The sequence below is a fragment of the Ooceraea biroi genome, unplaced genomic scaffold, assembly GCF_003672135.1.
Source record: "Ooceraea biroi isolate clonal line C1 unplaced genomic scaffold, Obir_v5.4 UnassembledTig36, whole genome shotgun sequence".
Taxonomy (NCBI): domain Eukaryota; kingdom Metazoa; phylum Arthropoda; class Insecta; order Hymenoptera; family Formicidae; genus Ooceraea; species Ooceraea biroi.
In genome coordinates, this window is record NW_020825129.1 from 1 (window position 1) to 11,066 (window position 11,066).

At 37.4% G+C, this 11,066-nt stretch overlaps 2 protein-coding genes across 2 annotated transcripts; one reads left to right on the forward strand and one right to left on the reverse strand.

The window, feature by feature from the left end:
* Positions 1-49: 49 nt before the first annotated feature.
* Positions 50-4,298, forward strand: LOC113563505 (the record flags this gene model as incomplete). The annotated part of the gene is made up of 4 exons (XM_026975168.1): positions 50-2,996; positions 3,116-3,281; positions 4,111-4,214; positions 4,259-4,298. Coding segments are annotated over 4 exons (3,257 nt in total), but the record flags the coding sequence as incomplete, so codon positions are not given.
* Positions 4,299-7,599: 3,301 nt separating this feature from the next.
* On the reverse strand, positions 7,600-9,111 carry LOC113563506. Its single transcript, XM_026975169.1, has one exon. It carries the CDS (start codon positions 8,914-8,916, stop codon positions 7,600-7,602), a length of 1,317 nt encoding a protein of 438 aa, XP_026830970.1. The 5' UTR covers positions 8,917-9,111.
* Between the last annotated feature and the right edge of the window lie 1,955 nt (positions 9,112-11,066).

Below are 11,066 nucleotides of genomic sequence, written 5' to 3' on the forward strand. Positions count from 1 at the left end.
GATCCTGAATCTATCAATGAAAAAGTACAATTACCCTTTAACTTTGAAGATGACATAAATTTGATAAAGGAAAAGTATGTTGATACAGATATTTCGATTAATAAATATCATACTTTTAACTTACAGGGAATTAGTCCTAATGTTATTTCCACTTTAGGATCGGTCGATATACCATTATTGGGAGAATTAGTGCAGTTTCACATAGTACCGGACGATATAAATTTTGTACAATGCGGTATTCTCGGTACTAGTCTTATGAGGAAGCATAACGCTTCCATAGATTTTAAGAACAAACGGTTAATTTATGATGATACATGTATGCCATTTACCGAGGTAGAGTACATACATCTTGAGCCACGTTCAGTTACACCGTTTCATGTTAAGATTGTAAATCCTGAGGTGAAAAGCGGATACATACCTTTGATTAAGTCCGTTGAGGGAATTTACCTTGGGAAAGCTCTTGTTACTAATATAAACGGAAAGGCACACCTTCCCATATATAATACTACAGATTTAGCATACGACATGGAGGTTCCCTCCATTGTTTTGGAAGAATATGATATTGCTAATCCTTTCGAAAACTCTGAAATCTCTGAGGAGGTTCAGTCAGCTCCTGCCGCCCGAGGGCATGCAGAAAGCCCAGTCTTACGTCGTACCAATCGTTATGAATCCCTTATTAATCCTAGTAATTTGGAAAAATCTCCATTTGAAACCCAGGAACCATGCCGAGGCAAGGAAATGCCCTGTGGTAATTTTAGTTGGAACCAATCAGTCCCTGATCATCTTGGTAGTTTTAGTATTACTTACAAAACCCCACAGGAAAGGGTTAAAGTAATTTCGCAGTTATTACGCATGGATCATCTCAACTCCGAGGAAAGAGATAATCTTCTTGCTTTGATTAACGATTATCAGGACAGATTTCAGTTGCCAACTGATCATTTAGAACATACAGATGCTACACAGCATTCTATCCCAACCATAACTGAAGTTCCTATCCATCAGAAGCAATATCGTTTTTCCCCTTTTCATAAAGATGAAATTAATAGACAAGTAGATGCTTTATTAGCTGATGGCATAATAGAACATTCTACTTCCCCTTACAATTCACCAGTTTGGATAGTACCTAAGAAATCAGATTCTTCAGGAAATAAAAGATGGAGAATGGTTATAGATTTTCGCCACCTCAATGAAAAAACTATAGGAGATGCGTACCCTCTTCCAAATATTACAGATATTCTTGACCAATTAGGAAATGCAAAATATTTTACGGTATTAGATTTAGCCTCCGGGTTTCATCAAATACCAATGAATCCGAAAGATGCGTGTAAAACAGCTTTTTCCACACCGTACGGGCATTATCAGTATAAACGAATGCCATTTGGATTAAAGAATGCCCCTTCTACTTTTCAACGATTAATGGATACCGTACTTATCGGATTACAGGGAAATGAATTATTTGTTTACGTTGACGACATAGTTATTTATGCTCGATCATTGCAAGAGCACAATATAAAAATTGCAAGGCTAATGAAAAGATTAAGGGAAGCCAACCTTAAATTACAACCTGATAAATGCGAGTTTCTTCGCAAAGAAGTCGGATATTTAGGACACATAATTAGTTCTGAAGGTGTTAAACCAGATCCTGAAAAGGTTAAAGCTATCAAGAATTTTCCAATTCCACGTAATGCCAAAAATATTAAACAATTTCTTGGCTTGGCAGGTTATTACAGACGATTTATACCAGAATTTTCAAAAATTGCTAAACCATTAACCGAGTTATTGAAGAAAGATCGACCTTTTGTTTGGGAATCTCCGCAAGCAGTAGCGTTTGCTACTCTCCAGAATTTTTTGTGCACGGAACCTATATTGCAATATCCAGATTTTACACAGCCTTTTATTTTAACTACAGATGCATCCGGATATGCAATTGGAGGCGTTTTAAGTCAGGGAAAAATAGGAAAAGATTTACCTGTGGCATATGTTTCGCGTATACTTAATAGAGCAGAACAAAATTATTCAACCATAGAGAAAGAATGTTTGGCTATGGTATATTGCACGAATCATTTTAGGCCATATTTGTACGGAAGGAAGTTTACTATCGTTACGGATCACAAACCTTTAGTTTGGTTACATTCCATTAAAGATCCATCTTCAAGACTTTGGAAATGGAGAACTAAGTTGGCAGAGTTCGATTATGATATTCAATATAAAAAAGGAAGCTTGAATAATAACGCCGATGCGTTATCACGAAATCCACCATTAGCTGTAACATTACCTTTAATTACAGATCTACCTGATACATTGGATGAATCATCCAATGAATCTTTATTTTCATTTCCAACAAGTCGACCTCCAGATACAGTTATTTCTAATTACGATCATATTAATGAACAATCACAGGAACCGATAGAGCAACCTATTGAAATTGTAGAGGAAGATAATCAGGAAAATTTAGAGGAAGGCACCCCGGTAAACACTAACGAGCCATTAAATTTCGAATCAGAGGAAGACATATTTTATAGCCAAGATTCTAGTAGCGAAGAGGAGGACCAAAACGAGTTAGTCCCGCGCAACTCTGTACCTATAGCGGTAGGAGAGGACGCTTCACGGGTAACAATAACGGAAACTCGCGATAATTTGTTAAAGCAAAGTGATAATTTGGTAATATTTATTTATTTAAACGGAAATCCATTGGACAACGGCGCAAGGGAATTGCAAAGTGCCGGACTGTTCCCCAAATATCAGGATATTATGTACGAAAGAGTTAAGGTTTCCGCATTAAGGAACAAAACGTTAATTGCTTTACCCTTGAAATTAAACGATCGAACTTTGGTAGAAACCAACAATATTAAAAGTTGTGCATCATCTTTAGCAGATGCAATACGGGAATTACACTTAACTTCGATCAGTATAAGGAAAACGAATAAGTTCGATGACATACCATGGGGATATGTCCAAAAACAAATTATTAAATATTTAAATGATTTACAATTAAGGTAACTATTTGTCATGGTCTTGTTCAGACCCCAACAGAAATTGAAAGATTACCTTTGATAGAAGAAACGCACTCTTCAGCAGTAGGAGGACATAAAGGCGTAACAAAAACTTACAATAGATTACGACCCCATTATTATTGGAATACAATGAAAAAGGATATACAGCAATTTATTCAGAAATGCAGGCATTGTCAGTTACGGAAATTAACGAGAATAAAAACAAAGCAACCAATGATAATCACGGATACTCCAGGTCGTGCTTTTGATAAAGTATCCATGGACATTGTAGGACCACTACCTGCAACAAAAAGAAAGAACATATATATTTTAACAATACAGGATCTATTGACTAAGTATTCAGTTGCCATACCTTTACATGAAGCTACTTCATTAACAATAGCTGATGCTTTTATTAAACATTTTATTTGTTTGTATGGAACACCTAAGATAATTTTAACGGATCAAGGTGCCAATTTTTTGTCTTCTTTAATGAGAAATATTACAAAGAAATTTAATATCAGACATTTGAAAACTACAGCTTACCATCCACAATCAAATGGATCTATAGAGCGATCACACCACGTGTTAATAGAATATCTTAAGTTACAAATCAGTAAAGACAACGAATGGGACGAATACATACCTATGGCTATGTTTTCTTATAATACGAGTGTACACGAGAGTACTCAGTACTCCCCATTTCAGTTAGTATTCGGGCGAATACCTCGTACCCCAAGCTCTTTTGTTCCCACAGAGGAAGAAACGGATATAACATATTGCGAATATTTAACAAATTTGTTTCATAAGTTAAACGAAATACAGGAAATGGCCAGACAAAATTTGATACAATCAAAAGAACGAAGCAAGCGATATTATGACAGACAAGTGCGCCCATATGATTTTAAGGAGGGGGATAACGTCTTTTTATTGAAAGAACCACGTAAAGGAAAATTCGCTGATCATTATACCGGACCTTATCAAATATTGGAAATATTACCACCCAGTAATGCAAAAATTTTGTTTCAAAATCAACCCCGAGTAGTCCATATGGACAAACTCAAAATATCCCATTTAAATCCTGGATGAAAACTAATAATATTTGTACGCGTTGCAGGATCAACAAATTGAGCTGAGCTCAGAAACTTACCGTCAGTGCATCCAATGGTTCCACACCTATGGAGTGAGACGGACAACCACCTTTGAAAGTGCCACTAGCCAGTTTATAGTGCACCAAGATAATACATATACTTTTGTGTATTTAGGCGTAAGGAAACGGCGGATCAACCCGAAACCTTGCCCTAAGGCATTTTTCAATTGAATGTGTTTTTATGTGTCCCACACACCGTCATTTCAGTTCTCGGAGGAACTGTCCAGGAATAATTACTTATTTACACAGAGCCTCTCTTGTACATTGTATGAGAACAGTGTTATGTTACAAGTTAGCTAATAGCATATTTTTGTGTGACACTTGCTACAAAAATAACGAGAAGATATATTATAAACAGAATGTCTCACGGTTACTAAAACATGATATGGTAATTGGAAGCCGTCAAGTTATTTTCGAATGCACATTTTGTGGAAAGAGTTTACTAATTTATAATCCATTTTATAATTGTGCAGATTGTTACCATACATATGAATTGTTAACAGAATATTTGGAAATTCATGATAAGGATATTTTTGAATTACACGATCCAACACTTATTCGTATATACAACAACGAAGTTAGATTAATTTCGTTAACACGAACATAAATTTTGATTCAATGAAGTTAATTTACCATCAATGGATAATTAACCATTTTCAGGAAAACACTTCTTGCATACAGGATAATTATAGCATTAAAATGCATTGAAGCAATAGACACCTCTGTTGCAACTTTTACTTGACAAAGAGTTAGTTCAAATTCTGAACAGCTCAAACCCTACTCTAATAACAATAGAGTTCCGTAGAAATGCTAATTTTCCTTAATTGATTAAACTTTGTAAAGGGAAAAATAGCATTAGACATATATACATGTCATCATTAATATAAGAAATAATTTTAAGGCTATATAATGAATAATCATGCGCAGTCTAGTAAGACTTTAGACCCGCTAGTTTTAAATCAGGCAAAATGCATAGTTAATATTAAGGTTGTACATCGATTAACACGACATTTATATTGTATGTCCTGTTTTAGTAAGGAAAGCAATACTAGTAATTTTGAAATTATTATTACGCATTACATTGCCAGCGGGACCGTAGATTTAGGAACCTGCGTAAGTTGCAACGAGCAACTTTTCCAGAAACGACCCATGAGTTATTGTATACATTGCAAGAGTATTTATAGAGAACTTTTGGGACATGACAACTTAAATAGGATTGATATGTCAAACACAGATTTTTTGTATAACACATACACGAAAAACTTTGAATATATAAAACCTAAGTCGGAATAATAAAATAATTATAATGGCGGAAGTTAATTTGGTTAAATGTGTACGAGTTTATCGAGTTCTGAATGAACAAGATCGGAAATATTATTGCGTATTTTGTTGGCACAATCAAATATTTTTACCCAGCATTAATATTGAAACTTCGGTTGGCCCTATGGAAGGAATATTCCAGACACTACATTATTTTACAAATTGTTTTAATACAATGATTTTCCGATGTGCCATGTGTAACAATAAATTATCCGATATTGTTATGATAGATCAATGTGAAAGATGTTACTTAAAATTTAGGAATTTAAGAACACGAGGCCAATTACAAGATTCAGATTTGTTAACTACTTGTTTCATTTATAATTTGGAAAATAATGAGCTAACACACTCATGCGTATCAGGTTGAAAGCATATGGTAACACCAAACGAATTATTGGCAATATTTATTAAGCTGAATAATTGTAACATTGTCCATAGAACAATGAAGCCGTTATCAGGAATTATGTTATTCGTATTAATCCCCACAACCTACGGACTCATTGGATTCGATTGTGGAGGTCAGCATTTAAATGTAACCACAGTATCATTGCTAGGTGTCAGAGACTGTGAACTTAAGCACCAATCGTTAAATACATCTGACACACACATTCAGTTACTACAACTCGCGGAATATAATTACGTGGAAGTGATACAGTGCAAAGTTGAAATATCGCGAGTGATACAGTACTGTGGAATGCATTCGCATATATCAGCTGTAGCCAATGCACGACTAGAGTACCTACAGGAAGTTTCCAGAGTCAAGTGCTACCACGCTTTTCAGGAAGGGACCTTCTCCATAGGACTGGGAGGGATCGTCACCAAACTGAAGCCTAATACTACCACCGTTCACAGCATCCTGCTTGCCGGAACGATAAACCATGATGGAACCTGCAAGGGTACACAATTCTCCGACCCTTACGGGACTTGGCACAACGTCGTAGTAGATGGAACTGTACGGATATCATTAAAGTCATCCTATGTTCCTGTGCACCTAAATTCTGGAAAAGTAATGCTAAGATCAGGAACTGTCTGCACACTGAGCGACGGTTTTTGCATCGATTTTGACGATGGATATTCATATTGGAAACCGATGCCCACATCGTCTTGCAATTTCCACCAGTACAACGTACTGTATGAAGGAACGGCAGTTAAAATGAATGGAATAATGGATACCATTCATCAGACTATTTATACTCTTGTCAGTCAGGATACAACTTTTGCCTTGACAGCAGGAGGAAGTCAAGCCGTGTGTGGATACACCCTACTCACCACGGAGCATCCTAAACTATTTATCTTGGAGGCAGAAAAGGGAAACACCTTCGCGGAGCGAAGAGACATCCCTGTGGAGAACCTCGATATTTTCACCTACGTCAACTCTAAATTCGTGTACGTAGAAAAACATATACGACATCAGATGACATCGTTGTATCGTGACGTTATTCAACAACGTTGCGAGCTGGAAAAGGAAGTGTTAAAAAACACACTGTCCTTCGCTACTCTTCAGCCAGACGAATTCGCTTATCGGCTCATGAAAGGACCAGGTTACATGGCCGTCACTGCAGGGGAAGCCGTTCATGTCATCAAGTGTATACCAGTGGACGTCATCGTACGCCGCACTAAGGAATGTTATATTGAGCTACCGGTTACAGTACGCAACACTTCCCTCTTTATCACACCAAAATCACACGTGTTGACCAAGATGGGAACCATACGAGAGTGTAGCTACGAATTGCCAACCCTTTATCGAATTGAGGATACATGGATTGAACTTATTCCGGAGCCACGTGTTCGCAGAACATCGTTGCAGCAGTTACAACCTATGACAAGTATGTCATGGAATTATTTAACGCCGGGACCACTAGCTTCCAGCGGAATATATTCCCAGGCGGATCTTGATAAAATCAGGGATCATATAATGTTCCCTGCTGAAAAGCCAGCGTTACTTAACAGCATGGCTCGTGGAATCACCGGACACGTCATGCCTGACGATACCATGTCCATTTACAACTTATTGGATGAAGCATCATTAAACAAAATTGCTGAGTCAACTGCCAAACGGATCTGGGGCGGATTCATCACATTTGGATCAGCCACAGCTGGAGTTTTTGGAGTATTATTAGTAGTACGACTAATCAGCTAGCCATCGACACGATGATCGTTGTTCCTCGGGATCTGCTCGTCCATCGTGTGGCTGCGTTTGGCTGTACCTCTGGCCAAATAGAGTAGCAGATGAGTCAAGGAGCTCCAGATAGCTCCTAGCACGTACAGACTGCATCCGTAGGCTGAATGTAGAGCATAACCATGTATCATCGTGTCGATGGCTAGCTTGATTAGTCGTACTACTAATAATACTCCAAAAACTCCTGCTGTGGCTGATCCAAATGTGATGAATCCGCCCCAGATCCGTTTGGCAGTTGACTCAGCAATTTTGTTTAATGATGCTTCATCCAATAAGTTGTAAATGGACATGGTATCGTCAGGCATGACGTGTCCGGTGATTCCACGAGCCATGCTGTTAAGTAACGCTGGCTTTTCAGCAGGGAACATTATATGATCCCTGATTTTATCAAGATCCGCCTGGGAATATATTCCGCTGGAAGCTAGTGGTCCCGGCGTTAAATAATTCCATGACATACTTGTCATAGGTTGTAACTGCTGCAACGATGTTCTGCGAACACGTGGCTCCGGAATAAGTTCAATCCATGTATCCTCAATTCGATAAAGGGTTGGCAATTCGTAGCTACACTCTCGTATGGTTCCCATCTTGGTCAACACGTGTGATTTTGGTGTGATAAAGAGGGAAGTGTTGCGTACTGTAACCGGTAGCTCAATATAACATTCCTTAGTGCGGCGTACGATGACGTCCACTGGTATACACTTGATGACATGAACGGCTTCCCCTGCAGTGACGGCCATGTAACCTGGTCCTTTCATGAGCCGATAAGCGAATTCGTCTGGCTGAAGAGTAGCGAAGGACAGTGTGTTTTTTAACACTTCCTTTTCCAGCTCGCAACGTTGTTGAATAACGTCACGATACAACGATGTCATCTGATGTCGTATATGTTTTTCTACGTACACGAATTTAGAGTTGACGTAGGTGAAAATATCGAGGTTCTCCACAGGGATGTCTCTTCGCTCCGCGAAGGTGTTTCCCTTTTCTGCCTCCAAGATAAATAGTTTAGGATGCTCCGTGGTGAGTAGGGTGTATCCACACACGGCTTGACTTCCTCCTGCTGTCAAGGCAAAAGTTGTATCCTGACTGACAAGAGTATAAATAGTCTGATGAATGGTATCCATTATTCCATTCATTTTAACTGCCGTTCCTTCATACAGTACGTTGTACTGGTGGAAATTGCAAGACGATGTGGGCATCGGTTTCCAATATGAATATCCATCGTCAAAATCGATGCAAAAACCGTCGCTCAGTGTGCAGACAGTTCCTGATCTTAGCATTACTTTTCCAGAATTTAGGTGCACAGGAACATAGGATGACTTTAATGATATCCGTACAGTTCCATCTACTACGACGTTGTGCCAAGTCCCGTAAGGGTCGGAGAATTGTGTACCCTTGCAGGTTCCATCATGGTTTATCGTTCCGGCAAGCAGGATGCTGTGAACGGTGGTAGTATTAGGCTTCAGTTTGGTGACGATCCTCCCAGTCCTATGGAGAAGGTCCCTTCCTGAAAAGCGTGGTAGCACTTGACTCTGGAAACTTCCTGTAGGTACTCTAGTCGTGCATTGGCTACAGCTGATATATGCGAATGCATTCCACAGTACTGTATCACTCGCGATATTTCAACTTTGCACTGTATCACTTCCACGTAATTATATTCCGCGAGTTGTAGTAACTGAATGTGTGTGTCAGATGTATTTAACGATTGGTGCTTAAGTTCACAGTCTCTGACACCTAGCAATGATACTGTGGTTACATTTAAATGCTGACCTCCACAATCGAATCCAATGAGTCCGTAGGTTGTGGGGATTAATACGAATAACATAATTCCTGATAACGGCTTCATTGTTCTATGGACAATGTTACAATCATTCAGCTTAATAAATATTGCCAATAATTCGTTTGGTGTTACCATATGCTTTCAACCTGATACGCATGAGTGTGTTAGCTCATTATTTTCCAAATTATAAATGAAACAAGTAGTTAACAAATCTGAATCTTGTAATTGGCCTCGTGTTCTTAAATTCCTAAATTTTAAGTAACATCTTTCACATTGATCTATCATAACAATATCGGATAATTTATTGTTACACATGGCACATCGGAAAATCATTGTATTAAAACAATTTGTAAAATAATGTAGTGTCTGGAATATTCCTTCCATAGGGCCAACCGAAGTTTCAATATTAATGCTGGGTAAAAATATTTGATTGTGCCAACAAAATACGCAATAATATTTCCGATCTTGTTCATTCAGAACTCGATAAACTCGTACACATTTAACCAAATTAACTTCCGCCATTATAATTATTTTATTATTCCGACTTAGGTTTTATATATTCAAAGTTTTTCGTGTATGTGTTATACAAAAAATCTGTGTTTGACATATCAATCCTATTTAAGTTGTCATGTCCCAAAAGTTCTCTATAAATACTCTTGCAATGTATACAATAACTCATGGGTCGTTTCTGAAAAGTTGCTCGTTGCAACTTACGCAGGTTCCTAAATCTACGGTCCCGCTGGCAATGTAATGCGTAATAATAATTTCAAAATTACTAGTATTGCTTTTCTTACTAAAACAGGACATACAATATAAATGTCGTGTTAATCGATGTACAACCTTAATATTAACTATGCATTTTGCATGATTTAAAACTAGCGGGTCTAAAGTCTTACTAGACTGCGCATGATTATTCATTATATAGCCTTAAAATTATTTCTTATATTAATGATGACATGTATTTATGTCTAATGCTATTTTTCCCTTTACAAAGTTTAATCAATTAAGGAAAATTAGCATTTCTACGGAACTCTATTGTTATTAGAGTAGGGTTTGAGCTGTTCAGAATTTGAACTAACTCTTTGTCAAGTAAAAGTTGCAACAGAGGTGTCTATTGCTTCAATGCATTTTAATGCTATAATTATCCTGTATGCAAGAAGTGTTTTCCTGAAAATGGTTAATTATCCATTGATGGTAAATTAACTTCATTGAATCAAAATTTATGTTCGTGTTAACGAAATTAATCTAACTTCGTTGTTGTATATACGAATAAGTGTTGGATCGTGTAATTCAAAAATATCCTTATCATGAATTTCCAAATATTCTGTTAACAATTCATATGTATGGTAACAATCTGCACAATTATAAAATGGATTATAAATTAGTAAACTCTTTCCACAAAATGTGCATTCGAAAATAACTTGACGGCTTCCAATTACCATATCATGTTTTAGTAACCGTGAGACATTCTGTTTATAATATATCTTCTCGTTATTTTTGTAGCAAGTGTCACACAAAAATATGCTATTAGCTGACTTGTAACATAACACTGTTCTCATACAATGTACAAGAGAGGCTCTGTGTAAATAAGTAATTATTCCTGGACAGTTCCTCCGAGAACTGAAATGACGGTGTGTGGGACACATAAAA